At 36.7% G+C, this 25,548-nt stretch overlaps 1 protein-coding gene across 5 annotated transcripts in view; it reads right to left on the bottom strand.

Moving 5' to 3' along the window:
- Positions 1-25,548, bottom strand: part of KLF12 (KLF transcription factor 12) — a 387,098-nt gene that overhangs the window by 267,171 nt on the left and 94,379 nt on the right. For 4 of the 5 annotated variants that reach the window (XM_087814298.1, XM_016216445.2, XM_087814300.1 and 1 more), the window contains one exon: positions 1,298-1,361. In XM_087814298.1, coding sequence (XP_087670424.1) covers positions 1,298-1,330 — 33 coding nt within the window. In that variant the 5' untranslated portion in view covers positions 1,331-1,361. Of the gene's footprint in view, positions 1-1,297; positions 1,362-4,485; positions 5,184-25,548 lie in introns of those variants that run through there. The other variant, XM_016216444.2, reaches the window with a different exon arrangement.

Raw genomic sequence — 25,548 nt, 5'->3', positions numbered from 1 at the left:
GAGCATGTGAAATTGTAAATGAAATTATCAGTGGTGTGCAAGACAGAGCTAGCTGGACTCCAGCTTATGAGAACCAACTGTTGAATTTTAAGAACACTTGCAAGCTAGTGGTTAAATCTCTGAAATCAGCCAGAGTGGGAGTTTTACACCATAGGAACTGACAAACACTACAGACCAGGCCTCCCCACCCCAGCCCCTATAGCCTGTTCACCAGCACACTACTGAGCTACCTACAAACACACAGTACAACTAATTCTTACAAACAGCAACCACATAGGCAACACCGGAGTTATGAAAGAGAACCTGACTATCACACCCAGAAGTCTCCCTTGGATCACCTCTGAATCCGTACTCCCTCTAGAGGTCTGACACTGCCCAGATGCACGCATGTACTACAAAGGAGTGATTTCAGCACTGAGGGAGGAGGAAGGCAGTTTTAATTGAAAGATATAACCTGGGAAATGGCTTGTAAGTAAATGTGAAAGTAGGCTGCCAGAAAAAGATATGGCATGATGCACATTTGTTTAAAAGTGGCAGGACAAGTTGAGGCAATGAAAATATGAAATTGTATGTGCTGTGCAGCTGTATGAAGTTACGAGGCACATGCATGTGTACCAGACCTGTTCAGCATAAACCTTATGAAAGGAAGGTAGTTTAACGTATTGTAACAGTGTTACCTGTGATTTGTCTATAAAAATCAGTATGTAGTACAAGGAAAGCTCAAATAACTACCACAAATGAAGTGCTAGCCAGCATTTGATTCCTGGTGATGTTCATAGTACTTTTCTTCCAAACTCATATTGGTACATGTCTGTGAGAAATCAAAGTTAAAAACTTTCATAATCTTCCTACTCCTCTAAGGAAAGCCGAGAGTGTGGGCACGGCACTTGCCAGCAATCACACACCATAAGGTGTTCGCATTAGGATTACGCTTGTAGGAACTGATGTATATTAAACAAAATCTGGCTACTTTTTTTTTGGTCTTTGTCCCCATGATCAGTTGCATCAACTGGTTTACCAGTTTCTACTACCCATCTAAAAGTTGATTCTTAAAATATCAACTTCAGTTCTGGAAACTGAAGACAGGCAGACTTGCACAAAAGCAGTTTGCCTCCTCACACATTTTTCTATATTTAAAGAATTAAAAATACAAACTACACTCGCCAGCCAGATGCGTGAGTCTAAGTACTGACCTCGGTCTCATCTTCAGACAAGGAGGTGCTCTAATGAGAATACCTGCCCAAAAGTCATGTTCAAATAGGATTTTCACTGCAGTTACACAGTCTGACTGACCCACCTTTATTGTTTTCCTCTTCATATGGATATTCATTCATCCATTGGTTTCTGGAGTCACATTGATCCTGCAAGAAAAGCACACAAAAACAAACAATGAGAAAAGGTTCCACATGTCGATAACATCCTTTCATTGAGGAGAAACAAAGAAAATCCTAATTCTGCAATACTTTAAGTTCTTAATTAGTGGAGTGACATACAAATAAGAGCTGAGGAATACTTTTTCTTTCATTGTTTGTTTTTTTGCTTGCTCTTTAGCAGCCACGTAAAGGGCAAAATGTAGAAATGAGGGAAGAGAGGCAGAAACACCACCCAGGACACTGAGACAGATCCCGGACACAAGATAATGAAACTCTGGACAAAGATCAGTGGGTGAAGATGAAAAAGAAAGGGAGAAATGGCAGAAAGCGGGTTAAAAGAAAATGTAATATATGAAAGAGAACTCACAAATACTCCAGCTGGAGCACTTGGCTCCATTATTCTTAGCAACTAAGAGATTTTTAGTCATGCTGTTTTCCAGAGGAAATGTATTGTGGTTGTTTTCCCTCTCTTTACAGCTGATACAAATGTACAGAATAACCAATATGATACTTTTTGGTGGCTCCATGTCGGCCAATACCCAAGTAACTTTTAAAACTGATCTAAGTTAATAAATGTCACCTCTTAAAATTAAACAAATATTAAGTAAGTAGTTATATAATCAAAAGCTTCCAAATCCCCAGGACCATTTGGATCTTTCCAAATAATTAAAATATAATTACATAATTAAAAGTAATTAAATATTGCTGGACTGGAGAGTTCTGATTAAAATGGACCATTCGCCCCCTTTGAAAGTCATCCTATTTGTTTTTTCTCAGCATTAAGTAACTTGCTTCAGAATTTCCATTTCATGAGGCAAATTTTCTCTGGCATTCACTTAAGCCAGCTTATTAGACGCAGTTGACTTTTTTTTTTCCATTTGGAATTATATTCAAGAGGGGACACGCCTGTAGTCCTTAGACGTTCTGTGCCAATGTCCATACTGCAGCACTGGGCCAGGTTTCCTTTGCATGTGTTTCCATACATTTGAACAACAAAAAAAAGAGCTCACTAACTCACAAGGCCTTAAGAAAATGTAGCAGAATTCACAAGTTCCATGGGTTTGGCCTGTAAGGGGAACCGGCCTTTAATTTTATCCCAGTTTTACATGTATCTATTTCTGTCTCTGTCTCCGCCCTGCCCCTTATATATGTCTCTTATGTCTCAAAACACACCTCCCAATGCATACTACAGCTTTTAGTACTAGTAAAAAGGATACTACAAAGAAATATAACATAAATGTAATATTTTGATACTATAGTGCCAGACTAGAAATATTCTCTTGAAATTTAGAGTATAATTCTTCTGTCTTACATTATTAAGCCATAATATGGAATTCCTTGAAAGAACTTAAAAGTCATTTAAACCACCATGTTCTTATCAAACACATATTGTCCTTTTTTGTCTTCAAAATATATCTAAACCAATCAGTTCCAATTTCTTAGCAGAATGTACCCAATACTTCAAAACTGGCTTCAATCTTACATTCTAGCTCCTTATATCTCAAAATATGGTTGTGTAATTCCCCCCCCACACACATTTTAAAATACCATGAGCATTTTCATATGAGTCAATTTATTAATGCTTAATCCAAAATTTATAGTACTCCACTGTAGGGATACATAGTGCTCCACTGTCTCCTGAGTTATGATTTGTTGCTATTACTGACAACTAAACATCCTTCTATGTAAATCCTGTATACACCAGGGCCTCTGCTAGCCTGGATGACCCCTTTGTACAACTAGAAAGGATGATCTCTCTAGAAAGACTCTAATTGGATAGTGGGGACTGGGTATTAGAGAACAGTACAGATTTCCACCACAACTCACCCCTAGCCAGTCATCCTACATCCTATACTTAGTTGCTCTAGTCTGCACCATTATTTCCTTAGAATATAATGATGTAATCAGTGGATTAAAATAATATGAGTTTTCTCAGGCTATCAAAATATATCACCAAATTGCTTTTTAAACAGGCTGTACCAATTTATATTCCCACCAGGAGAAGAAACACATGCTATTAACACAGTGCCATTCCCATGCTTATTTCCCAATACTCAACACAAAGCCTAACAAAATTTAGGGGATCGAAAAATATTTGTCAAAAAAATAAAGCTAATAATGAGAAATGATATAAAAATCAAATAAAGAAAACTCCCCTTCATATTAACTGTGGATATTTATTACCTAAGTAACTAGAGTCTTAATTATATAATTTGTCTTTTTTGTACAATTAATCTGCATACTAAAGTAAACATTATATTATTTGAACTATACATAACACACTATCACACATTTCACAGCATTTGGGGATTTACAAAGTAACCTAATGATATAATTTGTTCTGAAAGCAGTTCTATGAGTTGGGCACATGAATTATTTTAAGATCCATTGGACAGCGATGATCAGAGGTTAATTTCCTATTCAGGGTAACAAGTTACATGATATCAGGGTCCTTACAAATCCCCTTAGTCCCAAATCTTAGTGCATGGCTCTTTGTGGTTTAATTTAAATGTACATCTCTGTGGGTTTTAAGCCTGGGGAAAGCCTGGTACAATGTTCATTAGTGTTTTCCATTTATTTCAAGTGCCTCAGGGAGCACGCAAGACATCTCTACCTCTGCTCCCATCCTGCTCCCCTATACTTTAAGTAGCACCAATGACAGTAAATGAAAACACATGTCAGAGTTGAGAAGACCTGCCCTACCAAGTCTCACTTCTGTCTTCCCCTGGCTGTGTCATCTTAAGCAACTCATTCAACCTCCCTGAGGCCCAATTTCCTTCTCCACAGCAGCAGGGATAATAATAATACCTGTTTTATGTACCCCACCTACCCTAATTGAAGAAATATCTATACAGCAATCTGTGCTGTCATACATGAAGCATAATCACTCTTTAATCAACAGCCCAAGTTTTAAACAGGAAAAAATAAGATTTCCCTAAATTAAGATCACAATACAGAACAGACGAATCTCTAATTTTATTCATGCTAAGAAAGGGGCCTTTGTGTTGCTCCCGAAATCCACATCAAAAGCAGGCCATGATATATAATATAGGAAAATGGCACATTTCCAATAAGAGTTAATATCTCATCAATTTCCTAATTAAAAGATTACCTAGCTCTGCCAAATAGGTTTGTGAAATCATCCAGTAAATCTTCCCAAAGCACAGAAGTTTTAAAGGTCACTGTCCTCATCAAAAACTCATCGCAAATGCTTTTGGTCCGCCCTTTCCTGGCTTCAAAAGTAATTCTCAATTGTCAGTGAAGAAAAAGCAAAGGGTTGGTCACTTACTTCCATATGAAAAAAACATGACAAATAAGAAAAAGCATAAATTATCACATTTTGGAAAGAATTTTAGATGTACTTTTAAACAAAAATATTGCTGCCAAGGACCACTGATAAATGCTCGTGTTGTAGTGGGGAGTCTGGATAAATTCTAGTTAAACCTGTTTCTCTTTAATAGCTATAAGGGATGGAGAATGATTTTCTAAATTCTTCACTTTCTAACTGTTGGTTTTTTCCTGTAAGACTGCGACACATAGCCAGCTTCCTTTAGAATTTAAAAAGAGTTTTCTGGACAACAGAAATGACCTTGGTCAGAATGAAAGTGGATGCTCCCCACCTTAATGAGTAAGGAGTTACTTTGGAATAATTATCTCAGAGCGCAGGCATTACATTACCCTGTATTAACAGGGTGCTGGCCCTTCATCACATCTTAAATGATCTATTATGTTCTCAATCTTTAAAGGTTAGTGTTTAATACATTCTAAATACTTCAGGACCCATAAGTTCACTAGTTGCCAGTTCCTCTGAGAATCCCTTATGTATCTTTAAATAGAGAATGAGAAGCACGTTTTAAAGGTGTTTATAGACATCTGACTAGTCAGGGTATTCCACTCTCTGCACAAAGGTAATTTAGCTGCTCTGTTTCGAGTAAATTGAATTCTGGTGCTGATACAGCAATTCTATTCGAAATTCCATCTTCTAGATTCAGCTTTATAAATCACCGCTTCATTAGCTGTGATCTTGTGTTTTCAAACACTGATTTTTTAAAAATCCAATAATAAAGTTTTATATACACATTCGTTTCAGTTACCATAATTTTTAAAGCCGATTAGGGAACAGGCACTTAAGTCTGAAGTATTATATAACAGATCCATGTTGGCCTTGCTCTGTGTGAAGGTCTCTGATAGTTAAGTTGCTTTTTTTCGTGTAAAATTATTTCTGTTTATCTGTCATGGTGAGTTATCTTGGGAACTAAAGATGCTTGAAGGTTAATCTAAATATTTCTGGAGATAAATGCAACTCTAAGTACTACATTTTCATATCTATTTTGACTTAAAATGAAAAGGCACAAAGCACTAAGCTTGTTGCTAGGTGACAGGTGACACTACCATATCTCTTCTGAACTTGTACAGCATGAGACATCTTACTGCTGAGAAAAGACACAGGGATTTCCATGGCACACACATCATCCACTGTAGAGAAGCAAACTAGTGTTCACATATTTTTAGTATAGGCCATAGGTAGATAGCCCATCATGTCTATAAGAATATCTGATTTTAGATATGCCTCTCACAATAAACAGGAAAGAAGAGTTCTTTATTTTCTTTTTGGAATATGGAAAATAATATTCTAAGTAACACCTACACATAAAATACATATAATTTCATGATTCACAATTATAGATTAGAGAGTGATAATTCTTAAGAATGTTCAAACTTTTAATAGACATCACTTCAGTTAGGGTAGGTAGAGTCCAAAGATAAAGCTTATTTTTATAGTAAGTAATCCAATTTCCATTAGATATACTGACACAAGACCATTGTAGCAAAAATCTAATGAATTTTTTTAAAAACACAAAAAGCATCAATGCAGATTATTACCTGTACATATTTTATGACGACACACCTACTTGGTAGCATTACCTCCCTTCCTTGAGACAAAACCCAGGCACACAGTTCCATCCCCCTCGTTTGACTTATCAGGCAATCAGATGACAATAAGAAAACGTCAAGAACACTTTTATAGCCAGAACTTCAGGCTCTCCCATGAATGAATGGCATGCTCCTCTCCACAAGAAGGCTGTGTGCTGTTATGGAAAAGATCCAGGCATGAACACCAAACAGAAAGAACACTAGCTTTAACAGCAGAGTGTAATGTGACTTGGGGCAAGTTGTTTAATTTTTATCTCTTTATTAAAATGATATAATAAAAACTGTTTTGGGGGAAGCCTAGGAACACTGAGAAGCAGAATGTATACAATGTACTTACCAGACTACCTGGAACATATTAGGTATTCAACAAATGTCAGTCCTATTCCTACTCCCTACATTTATATAATTTATAAAATTACATCTCCCCTACTCACACACACTGATTTATATACATTTATATCAAGTGTCCAGACTCCTTTCCACTTAAATGTTGCTGAGAACTTGGAACAAGCAATGACCTAGTTTTGCCCAAGTTACACTTCCTCAACACTACCTTTAACAATGATCGCGTGTTTCTCACAGGAAGATCCTGGGAATTCACAGACAATAGCATCTGCACCCTGGGCTCACACAACATAGTGTCTACAATTCTTCCATTAAGACAATTCAATGATTAATAGAAATAAGGAGAAAGGGAATTCAGAGGTCGTTAAGAACTCAAATTCAGTAAGAATCCCCTTGGAATTCTATTATCTATAATAAATCCACTGAAAGCTCTTCATTTATAAAACTGTTTTTTCCTATTTCCCGTTCAATGTTTCCCTGAAAATATTATTCCACCCAAGAAATACTTCACTATTTAAAAAAAGCAGACAATAACATACAAGGAACAAACTTTAAAGTCCCATTTGGAGAAGATTTGACCAGAAGCTTGAGAAATCATTTAAGAATAGAGTTTACCAAATGAACAGCCCATTTTCAGAGGAAGGAGGAAACGCAAAAGCATACTGACATGGAAATTACTCTTTTAATCTGTTTTCAGCTTCCATTACACTTCATTATTCTATACAGACAACAAATGAATGTTTAAAGAAAGGAACCATAGCAAATGAGTTAAACATTTCTTTTGCATATACTGTGCTCAATATCATGGTTTGAAACATAATTTATACTACGCTTATATTCAAGTGTAATTGCCATTTTATAGGGATTGCATAGTCAAAAATCTGATTTGTGCTGCAAAGGACTAACAAGATGATTAAATTCTGTCTTCATATGTCTAATTTATGTAATTTAGACTGCAACACAAATATGACCATGTGCAATCTGTACTTGCATGTAAAACTACTTCATATATAATGATATTCTGCCAAAAGTAACCTGGCCACACACAAGTTTGCATTCCCATAAGAACATTGATATCCTTCTCTTAATCCTCTCTATCGGGATGCTTTTTAAACCATCATGCTAAAACGTTAAAATCTTTGGATTTTTTAAGAGGCTGATGGGAGGGGCAATATGCTGAGCTACGTACTCATCTCCAGTTCACTCCCTAGCACTTTATGTAAGTATAATGTGGTTGTGTGATTTATACACAGACAAGCAAACAACTGAAAATAAAATAATGATAAACATATATTTGGCACCAATTAAAAACGCCTAATTCACACAGTAGAATTTCTGTACTACTTCACTTCAATGGGTGTTATCAGAACACAGCTAGGTATATATTATGGGGTAATTACAAATTTTATACACTAAAGATCTACAACATATTCAAGAAAAATAATTTGCTTTATTTATTATGCAGTATACATAGTTGGGTTGTCTATTAATTGCTGCCATCCATGTTTAGCTTGCCAAAGCTAAGCAAGATAAATCCCATTCAAATGCATAATAAACAGTTTGCTTAGGAAGTAAATTTATTTTCTAGTCCATCACAACAATAATTGATTAAAATATGTTGCTCTTATCCAGTTTTGAATTAATTCATGTGAAATAAAACAAATATTTATTAAATTGTGGGGAAAACATTCCATCAAACTGTAAAACCTGAGTAGAAAAACAAATGGCACACACTTAATTACAGTTGACATTTAAATGAAATTTGCATTCTCAAAATATTTAACAATAATTAGAAAATATCAGATGATGTATTTTTAGGATACTTTTATATTCAATCTCTTCACACATCTGAACCAGAAGTTGTTTTAACATAGGTAGATTTTTAAATACAATTTGAAAGACAAATCAAAGAACTTAATAGATTTGTTTTAATGACATTTTGACATAGTTGTACCAAAAAAGAGGAGCTGATATTTTTAATGAATATCTTATGGGTTGTGAATGCCTTACTGAACAATCGTTTTGACTGGCTCAACTCGTCCATCCAGTTTGTGCATTCAGACATCATAATCACTGCCCTGTGTAGCTCATAATCTGGTCCACAACAGATAGCTAACTGTCATAATAAATCCATAATCAATTAGTATTTCTCAACGATGATCAAATTAGTAGACTGCCAAATGGACTGCATAACCATATGCTTCTTTCATAACTAAATAATACCAGAAAATCAAAATACGATTTGTTGAGAATGACATGACATATTGAGTATTGTTTATAAAGAAAAAAACATTTAAAAACTGAAAAATACCAAAAACCAAACTTGGAGGTCAACTCAAAGAGAATCCGTGCAATTGCTAGCAGGTCATGAAGGCTCAGATTTAGAATAGTGAAATTTATTACATGGTACATATTTTATTATTAGTTCATCCACAAATTGCCAAAATGTCAGAAAGTGAGGATATTAAAAATCATATGCCACAGTACCTAATTTAAAGAAGCTCAGAGATAATGGTGAGACAAATATAAAACAATTACAACAATAACAGCTACCATCCATTGAAATTTACCATATGTTTAACACTGACTGGGGCTTTTAGGTATGTTATTTAATAAATTCATGTAAAAAAAATAGCCATTCCAATGACCTAGGATTGATATCCACATTTTACAATGAAAATAACTGTGATCAAAGTCCATACTTTCCAACCTATATCGAGCTCACATTCTTAATAAGTCATAGGAGCTCTGGTGAAAGAACAAAGCATAGTGGAAAGTTGAGGGAACCCAAGAGGCTTCATAGCGGAGGGGGCACTAATACATGGTGACAGGAGAAGATATGACTTTGGGTGGTGGGGACACAGTGCAATAAACACACCTTGTAACATAGAAACCCACACCTGAAACCTGTATGTTCATGTTAACCACTGTCACCCCAATAAATTTAATTAAAAAAATAAAAATTAAAAATAAATAAAAAGAAAAGTAGGGAAGGGAAGACGTTTCAAGGAATGGAGATGAATTAGGAATTAGTACCTATAAATCTGAGTTTGAGAACATTCATACATATATATGAATAATTTACTGAGAAGTATGTACACACACGCACACACATATAATTGGCGTATTTACACCAGCCAGCCTAAGCCATAAAGAGGAGCTCTAATATGGAAAAGGAGTCTTTAATGTAGAGAGAAAATCTGTCTCAAGTAAATATAAAAACAATCCTGAAAGTGTAACTTCTAGTACCTTAGGTGCACATTTGTCTTACAATGTAAAGGGATTTATATTACGTATGCTAAATCAGGAATGTTAAAATATTATTTCAAAAAGCTAATTCTATGAAAACATGACTTTAAAAGACCTTTCTCATGAACTGTGATATGTTCCATAATTTAAGGTTATTTCTCACATCTCTTACCCTCATAGATCAAATGTTTTTAAATATTATTCAAACACGAATCACTGAAAATACTCCCACAAATAATATGTATGTGAGCATACGAGTGCACATAACTCCCAACCTACCTACCTACCTACATAAACACACACAGCCAAGCATCGGTGGAAAACCTGACCAGTAAGAAATTATGTAAGTTATACAAGTAAGTTATACCAGTAAGTTTATCTGTTTTAAAGTACTCCAGGAGATGTGAATAACTTTGAAAAATAATACTGTAGCAGCCAACGAGTATGAAAAGCATTTTGAAAAATAATCTCAAAACAAAAATTAGCCAACTGCAGGCTTAGAAACCTACTTTGAGACAATATAAAACTAAAATATTTAAATCAGGATTAGTCCTATAAATAATATATGGATTAATCTCTATCCTAATTTTTAAGAAATGTTCACAAGTAAAATAACTATCAAATAATAGTTAACTATCGGGAGTAAGCAGGTTAAGTGCTAACATGTATTTCCCCAACATACAAGGGGAATAAACTTTTACATTTTAATTTAAATATAGTATCATTCAAAAAACACCAGAGTTTAAAAGGAGAATCCTTAAAATTCTCTAAATTTATTCCTGAAGGTGACTAAATGCACCATGGGAGACAGAGCATTCAGTTTTGTTGGCCAAAAACTGAATTCCAATTGTCCTCTGAGTGGAGTGGTGTCAGCTCTCAGCAGTCGAAGAAGAGGTAGAGGAGTCGGCGTCTTTATAGCATCAGCAAATCCATGGATTTACATGGGCCAGGAACTGTTCTCACTGCTAACTACCCACTTGTACATTCCTCAAAACCTGTGAAGTACGTAGGATTAATCTTCTCATTTTACAGACACGGAAACACAGATTATCCAAATTACAGGGTGGTGTCCAGTATATGCAAGAGCCACTTCACAGTTAGCTATCACCCATGGAACAGTCAGTTATCAAGAGGGGGCCACACTAGCCACTCTTGGCCAGAGGGCAAGCGACCTGAAACACATCCAGCACTCCAGCTCTCTTGAATAATCCTTTATACCTCGCAGTAGTTTTCAACAAAGCAAAGTATCTGATGCATTTTGTTCAGAGTTTTTCTTGTTTTAGCAATGCCGAATTCTTGTAGCTGACCCCTAAACACTATCTGCTCTGTGAGATTCGTGACCAGTTGAATGGAGAAAGCAACGCAGTCGTTATTCCTTTACCAGACTGCAGCACTGCCCTGTGCACACTGCGAAATGAGCTAACCTGTCTGGCTCAGCTTCTTCACCCGTGAAGTTAAGGGGTCCACAGATCTTCAAGTCTCCTTCCATTTACAAAGTTGTGGATCCTATGAATCCTATATTTTATTTTTTTAAATTTTTAAAAATGTTTTATTGATTTTAGAGAGAGAAGAAAGGAGAGGGAGGCAGAGAGCGAGAGAGACAGAGAGAAAAGAGACTCATCGATGTGAGAAACATGGATCAGCTGCCTCCTTTACACCCCCTACTGGGGATCAAGCCCACAACCCGGGCATGTGCCCTGACTGGGAGTCCAACTGGCAACCTTTAGGTGCATGAGAAGATGTCCAACCAAGTTACACTGGCCAGGGCACAAATCCTATATTTTAAAAATGCATAGCTCTGCAATGTGTCTGCTATGAACTTGGATATATTAATATTGGTTAATAGATAGAGTTTGAGTTCCAACTCTGAATTAGTGAGCTCAGAAAATTTAACAAAACTTCTCATTCCTCGTGGCCTCTAACCTGCTTTAGGTAGGAATATAACAGATAACTAGTATCTCAGTTGTAACTTAGCATCACACACACACACACACACACACACACACACTATACGGCACACACACACACACACACACACACATACTATACGGCACACACACACACACACACACACACACTATACGACACACACACACACACACACACACACACACACACACACACACACACACACACACACACACACACACACACACACTATACGGCACTCTGAAGAGAAATGCTTAGGAGGTAAAATGGGGACCATGGGGTGAAATATTTTTCCAAACTGAGCCTGTGGACACACCAGTAGCTGAAAGATCCTCTGGAATCTTTTTAGAATTCTGAAGGTGAACAGGGAGGATTTCTCTTCTAAGCACAGTTCCACAGAGTTTATCTGTGACTGTAAATAATTTCTTTCCTAACAGTTTTACCACAGCCCCTTGGAATGCTTAGAAATGTATCTGTCACTTTGTCTTGTGTAATTTAAAGGAGTATATTATTTATAATGGTATCTCAGCAGGAAAAATATAATCCATAAATCAGGTATGTGCCAAGCAGTGTGGCAGGTACTTCACACACATTATCCTAGGTAATCCTCACTGTGAAGAGGAGATAATAGCCTCCCCTTCACAAGGGAAGAAATAGTTTGATGGCTGCTGAACTGCACAGCCGGGATTTAAACACACTCTGATCCCAAAGTCCACAATTTTTCCCTCATGCCACGGTGCCTCTCCCTGGAAGCTTCAGGGCTGTGAGCCTGATGGAAGTGCTATGCCACAACCAACCTCTACCATTACGGATGCGGCCAGGTTTCAGGAGTGCCACCAAGCACCGAAATGGCACAAGTTGTCACTGCAGCAGTCACTTTGGCGATCCCAACAGCCACTAAAGATACTAGTGCTCTCCTCAGTTCTGACCAGGAGCCAGTGAGGGTCTGAGTCTTGCCATTGCTACCTTTTGGGCATCATTTCTTCATGTATGTTCTGTGCACTGAAGGGATCTAAATTCGACAAAGTATATGAGTTCTTGTTTGCTAGTGATTTTGTTTTTAATGTAGGCTTTCTCAGAGATGCAAGAAGATTCCCCTCCACCCCAGAAGTCCTAGAAGCCTCAGAAGTTACTGGAAAGTAACCCTCCCACTTTTGTAATACCATGGACATTAATGGTAGAGTTAGTTCATCAGAGGCAACTACGCTTCCTTAAATTACTTTAGTCAGCTCCAGATGCTGATTTAGCATTCTATGGCCCTGAATTCAAATATCAGCTTTTCCAAGTTATGTGGCCATGGCCTAGTCACAATCTCTCTAAAATTCAGTTTTTCCACATCCACAAAAATGGCTAAAATAATGCCTATCCTGCAGAATGTTTGTCGTGTCTGGAGAATCTAAGAAATGCAATTTGCAGAAGGCAACCGATAAAAAAGTAGTTATTAAATTATTACTTTTCTTATTGACAACTACTACTCTGGTTTTTTAACACAAAGAACTAAGCAATACCACCAGGCTGTAGAATAGGCTGTAGAATTTGCTGGAGCCCAAAGGAGATCAGAGAAAAAGCCACACAAACCTCTTTGGATATCCTATATTATTAAATTACACTATTCAAAAAAACAGAAATAGTTACTAAAGGCAAAAACATTTCCAGAAAACATATATAGATATTCCATACTCTCCTTTTACAGAGATAGAGGGGCAACAGAAGATGGGTTTACACTTTTTCATAGTAATAGGATCCAAATAAACTAAAACCCACAGAGGTAAAGATCATTCTGAAAATCCATCACCCAGAATTCCTGTGTATGGAGATTATTTGGCTCTATTTTTAAAAACTTAATTATTAAATATCACATCTATTTTAGATTTAGTCAGAATTTGGTTTTAAATAACTTGTACAGTCTCTCTTTTATTGCCTCTTTAACATCATAGGTTTTATTCCCTTAATTATTAGGAAGACCACACTTTGATCTCATTTACTATGAACCTGAATCACTCCTTCACTGAGTCAACAAGCGCTTACCCTTCTTCCTCCTCTTTCCAACTAAGTGCCTAGTATAGTTAAAAACAAAGGAGGACTCGAGGTTTCAGAAAACACAGATTTCAGCATATAAAAAAATAACCATGAAAGTATGAATTGGAACAATATAAAATCTCTGCTCTCAGTACTGAACAGACTGAAGGTCAAGAACCACTAGTAGTGTCTCCAGTAGAAATCAGTCAGGTGTGCACTGAGCATGTGAAATTTGGCTGGTCCAAATTAAGTTGTTCTGCAAGTGTATGGTCCAAATTAAGTTGTTCTGCAAGTGTAAAATACACACCAGATTTTGAAGACCTTTTACAAAAAAAACACAAAACCATTTATCATTTTATATCAATTACATGTTAAATTAGTAATATTTTGGATATACTGGGTTAAATAATATATGATTTAATCACTTTAGGAACTCTAAAGTTACTTAAGCTGCTTGCATTATATTTCAATTGAACAGTAGGTCAAGGGCCCACATTTCAGAGCCTGTACAACACACTGGGAATTTTCCTGGCCTCTAATTGTATTTTACATAGACCTTAATGACATGTCTACGTTGTCCACTAAACTCCCAAAAGATATGTTTTCTTGTTTAATCTAGCATTTAATATATCCGGATATAAATGCATCACAACATGTACTGTTAATTGAGCACAATCTTTAGCTCCTTGGAAAGCTATAATTATACAGTATGTATTTGATGTTTGCAGGTACCTGGTGTTTATCTCACTAGATTCTCAATCTTCAGTTCTTAGAAAACTCTGCAAAGTGATCTCAAAAGTGCTGTGTGTGCCTTCCAAAAGCACAGTCATTCACACAGAGCCATGCCTGAACTCAGTGTTAAGGGCTTCCATAATCCTCATAGCCTATTAAAACTTAAAGATTCCCAGAGGACCAGAAATATAACCCAACATTCACTGTTATGTCCTGAAGCATAGCGGTACTTAAATTGATAAAATGAAATGCAGCCTATTCTGCATCACATATCCATTCCACTGCTGATGGAAATGCATTAGACAATATATACATCATTAAACTAAACACAGTCAGTATATTATGTTACAGCACCATTTGGAAACTCAGGCCAAACAATCCTCCTAAATTTCTAAATGTCAAACCTACTGACAATAACATTTTCATCTTCTCTGTGTCTTACTGTTGCTGCTTGCACGTTTCTCCTCAGACATTCTTCTGAATAAACATATTTAATTAACAGAGTTTACAATTTTCATAATATGTAAAAGTGGTGAAAGAATTCACTGTACATTTAAGGAATTTTGCAACTCCTTTATAAACAAGTACTAGCGCCTAAAATACAATCACACACTATAACCTACATTAACCCCCATTTTTTTCATGGAGTTACATGAAAAGACAATGTTTTCAATCATGTGATCTTTACCAAATATCCCTGCCCTGCTAGGTACCAGCCAGACTGACTTTGTAAACAAGAATGCTGCCAGTCTGAGGTCCATCCCTAGCAGGCAACATAAGCAGAGCTATGACCAACAGACTTTGGTTTGCTGACCAAATAAAACCTATGACACCAGAGAGAGGCTGTACCTGGTTAAAGAGCACATGGATTTCATTCTTCTAAATCTACAGAAGGCCTTTAAGAGTTGACAGTTCTCCACATGCCAGGCCATGCATGTAGTTACCAAAAGTAGAACTCAGTGCTTCCCAACCTTTATCATATCATCCTCAAATGTCTACAAAAATCAGTACTATTTCAGAACAGCTATTACCAACCCACACAGCAAACCAGTTGAGAAGCTTTGGGCCCATTAACTTAGGGAGCTACAAATCTAAGTGCTAATAGGAGCCAGGAGGTTGAAACAGCCCTGTAGCCAGCCAAAATAAGACTGAAGTGGAAGGGGCAATTATTGCCTTCCCTCAGAGGGCCAGTGCTACTCAGCTTCTGAAAGCAGTTGCCCTGTAATTACATTCAAGTGAAACGAAGAAGCTGTACCCATTTACAGAATCTCCTAATTTTTAAAATATTGGCTATACTGACCAAAAAACAGACAAAACAAAACGAAACAAAAACATCCACACATAAGCCTGTTTGTGATATGTGTTGTACCTTCAGATTTAAAATATCTGGGCCCTTTCAATGGTGTGCCAGGAGGAACATAAATTCACATAATAAAGCATGGTGTTTCTTATGGATGCATAAATTTTACGTGAAATTTTTCTCAGAATTTCTATTAAAACAAATAATATATTGTAAATACAGTTCAAAAATCACAGGATCTAGTCCTAGACAGATAGCTCAGCTGGTTAGCATGTCACCCCAATATGCCAAGGTTGTAGGTTTGATCCCTGGTGAGGGCACATATAAGAATCAACCAATGAATGCATAAATAAGTGGAACAACAAACCTCTCTCCCCCCCCCCACTCTCTTTCTCATGCATACACACATCCCCTTCTTCTCTCTCTAAAAGTAATAAGTAAATTTTTTTTTTAAATCCACAGAAATTTACTGCATTCAGCAGGCTACTTTCAACCATACACCTGGAATTAGTATGCTTTTCTGAGAAAAAGTGTGACTTGCAAGTAAGCTATTGGGCAACCTCTAAGGGGACAAAAGAACCTCTTAAACTGGCTCTAAATGAAATAAGATTTCCAAGGATTCTTCCATAGTTTGGAGTTCTTATCAGCTCTGGAACACTTAGATTGCTAACTTAAATATAATTTGCATTATCAAAATTATCTAGAAGGCTCCTGGGCCAGTGCATTCCAGCAGTGCAGGCCTGCCAGCCCAGGGGAAATAGGGCACCCCAGTAACACAACAATAGATTTGCCCATTCTATGGCAATAAACAGTTTTCTTTGTGTGTTCTGCATTTGTTTACTGATAATGAATAAAACATTAAAATTACTATTTGGGATATAAAGCACTGTAGTTCTTGCAAATGGTAAAGTTATGCTGGCTGTAGTTTAGGGTGCTAAGGCTGTTATTTATAGAATAAAACTCATTATCACTACTCGAATATTGAACAAGAATAGTTTGTGTTCAAAGATAAAACTGCCACAGGGGACTATTGATATAGAAAATATGGTTGGAGAGATATGGAATACATATTAAAATGTATATACTGAAAAGAAAAAAATGTATTTAACAGGTATATTTAATATTCCAGCAGCATCAACTGGAATTGTAAAAGTTATATTTGCTGACATTTCAATTATAACCTGCTACTTTCAGTGCCTTCAGTTCAATCCAAAAATTTTCTGCAGGCCCAAAAGTAATGTACTTTACAAGGTCTTAGTCTGCAAATTATTATTACAATTATTATTTTTGGTTAGGGTCATTCAGTACATTGAAACTTTCAGGAAAAAGACCAAAAGCAAATTTGGATGTTTTTCTGTCACAGACCCATCAAATTTTGAAATTAATATAATGGGGATCTTAGACAATGTTTTTCCAAGTGAAGCATGGAGGTTAAGCATTTACCATGGGTAGTTAAATAATAAATGGTGGATTTTTACACCAGAGTCTGTGCTCTTAACTACTATAATTTATTGTATTTTCATTATCATAAGGGTATAGAAGTATTTTTACATACAACAATTTATATATTTTATTAGTATAATATATATAATATACATACTATTTTATTAATTACCTATAATTTTAAGTGTTAAAAAGTGTTTATTCTTATGATCTCTCCCAGTATCTTACAACTCTTACCGTGATGATATGCAGACCCATATCTAACTCCATGTCTAACTTAATGCTACTGCAACCCTCAATGCAATTACAATTGTAGGTGTAATTCTTTGTGTAATTTCTAGTCTCCAATAAATTAAATTTTCAGTGGGCACCAAGGGCTGGCTGAAGTTACCACTCTAGGACCTAGTTTTCTCACATTTTATATAGTAACAGTGCCAAGGTCATAGAATGGCTATGGGAATTAAATGAAATAATGCAAGCAAAGTGCTTAGCACAATGCCCAGCATACCAGAAACACTCAGTAAATAGTAGTTATTATCATCATTGTTGTTGTTAATAATTTTATCCCCCCTTGTGTCTTTGTGATTTACATGGAGTTTGGCACATTATATAAATTAATGCGTACTTTAAGACTTCCTAACTATCCACCCACCCACATAAATGCAAACACACCCCTTTTCTCCACAGGCACTGCCATTTCTCAAACATGATTTTGTTTCCTCTACCTGAAATACTATTAACCATCCTAATTTTCATCTGGCTAATGCCTACTTTTCATCTAAGTTTTGGCACCCTTTCTTCTTTTATGGGAAGTATTTTCTTAAACTCAATACTATTATGCACCCCAGCTCATGCTTTTTCACTAGGCTCTCTTTTTGTGCCTAATTATCAGAGCACTTAATGCCAAGTCTTGAGGTCATTTTACCTGCCTAACAGCCCCCTACACTGTCAAGCTCTTTAAGGCAGACACTATCTTTTACCACAATAAAGTACAGAACGTAAGAGATGTTTGATAAACATTTGTTAAATGAATGAACAAACACATATTTCTATCTAAGTCACTTTTCCATAATTCTCATCTCCCTCACCAAATGAAATATAGGGTTTATGGTTTGGTACAATTTTAGAAGTGAACAGAAAAAGACAACCAGTTTTTTTAATGGTCAAGAAAACTTGGACGAGTTCCTCCCAAAAGATGGCCAAATGGGCATTAACATATGAAAGGTATGCATCAACATTAGTCATTAGGAAAATGGAAATTAAAGCCACCATGAGACATCAATATCCAGCCATGGGAATGGCAAAAAAGAAAGCAAGAATATATGGAGATAATGACAACATGGGGCATCTGCCACTTTTGCATGCTGGTGATAAACATCTAAATTAGTACAGTCACTTAGGAAAACTGTATGGTAGTGTCTCCCAAAATGAAAATATATTCCTCAAGACTCAGCAATTTTACTTCTAGGAATATGACATGAAGAAATACGTATGCACATATGTACATCAAAAGGCATTTACAAAGACTTTTCACATCCACTAAATATTAGAAACAACCAAAATGTCCATCAACAGTAAAGTGGACAAATAAATCTATAGAAGCTTTTTGATGAAGTCATATAATGGAATACTATACAGCACTGAGAAAAGAACAATATAGATGAATCTCAGGAACAACATTGAACAACAGACAGAAAAGAATACTTGTTGACTCCTTTGGTGTTCAGGGACAGAGTGTCGTCTACTTTGATGGAGCTGAGATAGTAGTTGTTAGTGGCTGCTGGTAATGTTTCATGACTTAATAAGGGTCATCACTGAGTGTATATGTTCATTTTGTGAGAGTTCATCTATTTGTACTACTTGTAAAATGTGCTCTTTCTGCATGTGAACTGGACTTTGGTGAAAAGGTGAACTAAAAATAAGTGAATAAATATCCTTAACCTAAAAAAATAAGTCAACACAGATGATTCATACAACTCCAGGAAGTCCGAAATCCTCAGAACCTGATAGTCACTTGATTCTACTTGAGATGTCATCATGATTTTACTTCTAGCTCTTCTCTTTATTGGAAAATTCTATTTTCATCTATGTGGTAAATATAGACTATATATACACAGGTTTATCATTGCCATAAAAAGTGATGGACTAGCAGAAATGGACTTATTACCGTTTTCTTATAAATAGAAGATAAAGAAGGAAAGGGTTTTTCCTGAGATAAGCTTGCAACTGTCTATAGGAGCTGGCAATGATAAACACACGTGTTTATATTTATATTTACACATATATCTCAAACAAATGGTTCGAGTTGGAAGTAATTGGCTAAAGAGCAGTGAATGGCATGGAACAGCAGAGGCCTTGGCACAACAAAGACTGTCCACCCTCAGAGGAGAAACAAAGAGGGAGTCAGAAAGCATGGAAGCAGGCAGCTCCAGAGCTGTCACCAAGGGGCACTGCTGGCTGCCACAGAGTAGGAGGGTGCAGGGGACATTGGGTTTCTCAGAGGTGCCTGCCAGCTCTTTGCTACCTTCTAGAACATGTCACAGGAGAATGTGCGAAATTAAGGTTAGAACAACCAAGGACATGAGAAAACCTTTAAAAGTCCTTATAATTATTACCTTTTACTTTTTTTATTTTTTAAAAAAGCATAAAGGCAACATCTTTAATAAGAGAAACTTTAAGGGCAGTTTACCAATTTTAAATTAGTAATAATTCATTACTCATAATGAATTCTTCATTTTCAAACCCTTGCTCATTAGAAATTTTTCAGGATCTCCCTACCTCTCCAGCCAGCCCTTCCCTCCAGTTATTCTGCTTCCTTCTGCATAATACATGGTTAATTATCTCCAGCAAAAGTGACTTAAGATGCAGACATGCCCAAAGGGGGAGCTCACCACTGTGGAAAAAGTATGCAAAATAAATCCACACAAATAGTATCAACGCGGCAAAATCACCTTTGGGATGGGTCACCGTTCAAAATGTTCACAAATATAGTTTTTGCCAGACATCTCATTTCTGTTTCAGTGGAAATTATGTTTGACTCCATAATAGTCAAATATTTAGGAACATCCTACCCTTGTCATAGATGACTCACCAAGACATATCACTCGGAAAAGATACATCATGTTTTTATTTTTCACTGATGAAAACAACCAACCAATGTCAGGCATGCTTTATTTGCCTAAGAGAAATTACAAAAAGTGTATATATTTTTATTCCCATTCTATTACCTCTGCACATGATGGCTATAAAGTAATTGAATTTAATTCCATTTCAATGTAACTTATTTTGGATAACAAATATATTCCTCATAAATCAGTACAATTATTATAAAACTATCACAGCGAGAAAGCAGTTTCCGTTTATGTTGTTCATGTTGAAAATTAGATTTCTCTGTGAAGCTTATTCATAGTAGGTCTTTTTAAACTTACAAGTCTCTTGCAATCAAAGATCTATATGTTTAAATAAAAGTAGGAAACAGATCAATAGAACTTCGCAACTCTTCTTGTAATTAGACTGAGAAATAAAATTTCTCTTTGCAGGGAAATTTATTTTTCTTGTGGAAAATACTTCCAATTTTAATATTTTAAGAAGATAAAATCTACTTATCTAGTCCTTTATTTCCTCAACAGAAGCAAAATAAAATTGTCTAGACTGCAAACCACACTGAAACCCCCAGCTGTTTTCTTTCGGCTTCCTCTGTAATAGTGACATAAACTCTGTCTATGGTCCCTGTACCCATCTGTTCTCATCGCTCAGTGTCATGGCCTGCACGTTAAATGTAAGTGTCAGGCAGTCATAAAATCTCAACAATTCCATGCTCTTTGGGGAGCAAACATAAAATGACATTCTGTTGAGTGGGAAATCCCAGGGCCTATGGCCATGTCTTAAAGGGTTTGACATACTGCGAAAGAAAAATGCAGCCTGCCTTTAAAACAAGGTCATTCTTACATGAAATTTGATTGTAAAGGAGACTGCAAGCCTCACATCTATATTTGCTAAAATATCTATTCATAAATATATATAGTTCAAGAAGCAATTTCAGAAATTTAATAAATTTTTTAAAAAATATGTCTTTATGGATTTCAGAGAGAGGAAGGGAGAGGGAGAGAGAGAGAGAGAGAGAAACATCATTGAGTTATTGATCAGCTGCCTCCAGCACACCCCCTACTGGGGATCGAGCCCGCGACCCGGACATGCGCCCTGACCCAGAAGTGTACGGCGATCTACTGGATCATAGGTTGATGCTCAATCACTGAGCCATGCTGGCCAGGCTTAATAAATTTTTCAATTGCACAGTACTAATGGACGGAACCTCTATAAAGTCAAAAAACAGCAGAAAAGACAAGCAGTCCATGCCAGTGATGGATTCACGTACTTCCTTCCCTCGTCAGCCCATCACCACCGTGCTGAAGAAGATGGGCACCTTCATCACTACAGGGCCAATCCTGCAGAGATGGCAGCAGCACTTCACACATGCAAATGCATCACACTCAAGTTCTTAGCATGGGTAGGACACTTGACAAAATGCAATGATTTAGAACGCACTCCAATTCTTACAGACGTCAGTGTTATAGCCAGAAACAGGATAAATGAAAACTCTTAAGACCCATGTTTTCTGAGATTTATAATCAGGTAGAAATAGAGAAGGGACAGGAGATTAGACAAGTGTTTATACTCTTCCATCAAGATATGGAATGGAAAGGAGATTTTAAAGTCGGCCACTTCCTTTGCAACTATGAAGAAAGATGGCTAACAAATTTCATGGTTTTTCATTACCATCAAGATCCAGCACCTTTCCAAGTCGGCTACTACATAGCTGTGAAGAGCAAATCCTTTCTTGGAGACAGGTAATTTTAGGCAAAGGGTATGTAGAGAAAAAGAAAGCAAGGAAAGAAATATCATTTCGAATTAAACAGAAAAAGAACTGTTATGTCATGAGTAAAATCAGTTTATTTTGTTACCAATAAGTTCATATAAATGCTACTCACAACTGAATGATCTTCAAGAATATAAAAGAGATGACAATATAATCAATTCTATTCTACTGAATGTACTTCAGTTTAAGGCAATGAGGGTTGTGGAAGTTGACAGTTGATAATTCCATGTCTCTAAAATCTTTCAATAGAAGAGGCTACAAACAGGACATGATGTTCTTGAGATAGTGATATAGGAAATTGTTAAATGAATGCCTGGGGTAAGCAGAGAGGGCGAAACAGCCAGGAGGGAGGGAGGGAAGGCAGGCAGGAAGGAAGGATAATACAACAGAAACACTAGCTTTGGTGTAAATCCATAGCTGGGTTGGAGCTGACTAGTACAGGCATATATGAGCTGACTGTGTTCATCTCTACACAACCCGGTACTTAACGACATTTTTGTAGCTTGAAATTCATCATGGTCTGTGTATTTACATCAAGGAAATCAGCAAATGAAATAAATCAGGGCTTTGTATTCAGAAAGCCATTTACCAGTATGCCGCTGGTTATGTCTAAATTACAACACTCGGCATCAGTCTCCAACCAATAAAATAGAAGTCCTATCAACTACCTCAAAAGATTTATATGAAAATTAAATACAATAATGCAAGAGTGCTTAGTAGACATACAAGAAGTTCAAATAGCTATGCCTATTATTACTTTCAAGAATCAGCCATCAAGAGTACATGGCAGAAACCAACCTCAAAGAGTTTCACCAGTAATGAGGTCTCCTTAGAAGTAGCACTAGCTAGACCCAGGCTTCAAAGAACTGAACAGTAGCAGCCACATCAGTAGTAAAGTTTAGAAACAAAAACAAAAATAAACAACAAACAAGAAGGTGGTTACGGTCAACAGGAAGCTAGCAACATAAAAACTTAACAGTTAAACCAGCATAAAATGAAAAGACAATACCGTGGCATTCATTCCAAGCCCTCTACGTGAAACAAACCTGCATTAAACCTGATGTTTTTATGTCTCCTTAGATATTAAAATATACTGTCACTACGTTAAGAAATGGCAATAATGGAATACTAGAAATAAGACACTAGGAACATAAGAGTATTAAAAACAATCTCTCTCCCAGTCCATAGCACTACAGGTACAACCCAAATGTCAAGACTACATAGAAAAAGGTTCATCACAAGACAGGGAGGAATGAAACCACCACATAATACAATGGTGACATTCACTGCAGAAAAAATTTCAGAAAAAGAGTGTAATTTACCACTTGCACATATTTCTATGTGCAAAGGAAAATTATCCCCGGGCTAGCTAAATAAGTGTGCATATGTCCATCTACACACCTATGAAGTCCCCTCTCTAGAGGCTCAATGGACATTCCTCACACTTAGACTTACACAGCCGCCCGTCACCACGGGCCTCTCTGCCTCCCCACTTCTCCTAGACGGCACTGTTCCTGTTCTGTTCCTTCTCACTGTAGACCTGTTCGCCTTCTATGCTTTTTCAACTTTACACTTCCATTCTCATATTCTTAACGTGGTCCCACAGCAGGTCTTCCAATGGTAGAAAAGGCGATGGTACAGAGAAAAGGAGGGAGAGGGATAAGTCCAAAAAACCCACCAGCCCACACCCGACCCAGATCCAGCCACCGGCGACCACTCACCTCACCAATCCCAATACACACATAACTTAATAGCACCCTGTATCGAAGGTGTCCAGAAAAGCCTTATGTTGCGGAAAAGGAACAAGCAGATAATGAATTTGTTTTTGTCCTGCTGTACCTGCCATTAATCTAAATCTATCTCATATATATTTTAAAAAACCCTTTCTAAAAGATGAAAATTTTAAGTATCTCAGCTATTCACTGGAACATAAACACCTTTAGGCCAATATTTCTCAACTTTGGTTGCACATTAGAATTCTCCAGGAGCTTTTAAAACTCCCTCTGAGCCATCTGAATCCCTGACCAATGACAAGAAAACCTCTGAGGATGACACTTAGGCACCAGCAGGTTTTTAAGTCACCCGGGTGATTACAATGTGCAGCCAGGGCCAAGAACCACTGCTCTGGATCCCATGGTTCTTAATCCTTATTATATACTAGTGAGTCTCCACCTTAACTTTGTAGTATTCCCAGATTCACTTCAGAAGCTTTTAAACACACAATAACCAAGCCCCACCCTACACCAACTAAATTAGAATCTCTGGGAATAGGGCTTGGGAATAAAAACACTTTCCCACAAGTTACTAAATTGAAGCCATGGTTCAGTTACTAAACTGAAAGCTACTGCTCTTCAACTACAGATTCAGTTTTGTTTTTGGAATTCTTTGTTATAACTTTTCCTATTTTATATTCTACTTTTGTACCATTTCTAATAGTATTAACTCTTAAGGAACCTTAAAAATTACTAAAATGCTTGCCTTAAGAAGGCTTGCAGAAGAGCAACGCAGGACTCTTCTGTTTACTGGCATGTGTATGAGTTTCTTAGGGCTGCTGTAACAAAGTACCACTAACTTATAACAATAGATACTTATCATCTCATAGTTCAAGGAAGTCCAAAATCAAGTATAGTAGAGCCACGCCATCTCTAAAGGCTGTAGGGAGAATGTATTCCATGCTTTCTTCTTAGTTTCTACTGTTGCTAGCAATGCTTGGAATTCCTTAGCTTAAAGATGAATCACTTCAATCTTTTCCATTGTTACATGGCATTCTCCCTATGTGTCTGTGTCACTGTGCCTTTTCTCTTAAAAGGACAAAAGTCATACTGGATTTAGGACCCACCCTACTCCAGTATGACCTCATCTTAACCAATTACATCTGCAACAACCCTATTTCCAAATACAGTCACATTCTGAGCTTCCAAGAAAGACATGAATTTTAGGGGGTCACTATTCAACCCAGTACAGCAGGAAAGAAGAAGAAAACAGCAACTAGGGTCAGAAGCATCAGCTGTTGATTGTAAACAAGTAGTAGAATAGCCAAGTTTCTAGGGACCTCAAAGACAATGAAGGAGTATGTGAAAATACAGCTAGGTAAAAGTGTCCCTAAAAGTTAACCTGGAAAGGGGTTTCAAGTTCTAACAGTTTGTCACCACCAGTGCAGCTGAACCTCTACTCCAACTTCCAGACATTGAATTTAGCAAGTTGCCTATGTATTATAACTTTCAGATCCATATATCTTCTGCCAGTGCTACAGCAATACTCCTAAAAGTTCACATGAAAACTCAACCAATTTCCAGTAGATACACCGTCATATGTAAGGTTATAACTGTAGAACCATAATCTAATGA

Source organism: Miniopterus natalensis, chromosome 2, assembly GCF_054644295.1.
Source record: "Miniopterus natalensis isolate mMinNat1 chromosome 2, mMinNat1.hap1, whole genome shotgun sequence".
Lineage (NCBI taxonomy): Eukaryota > Metazoa > Chordata > Mammalia > Chiroptera > Miniopteridae > Miniopterus > Miniopterus natalensis.
This window is presented reverse-complemented; position numbering and strand designations above follow the sequence as displayed.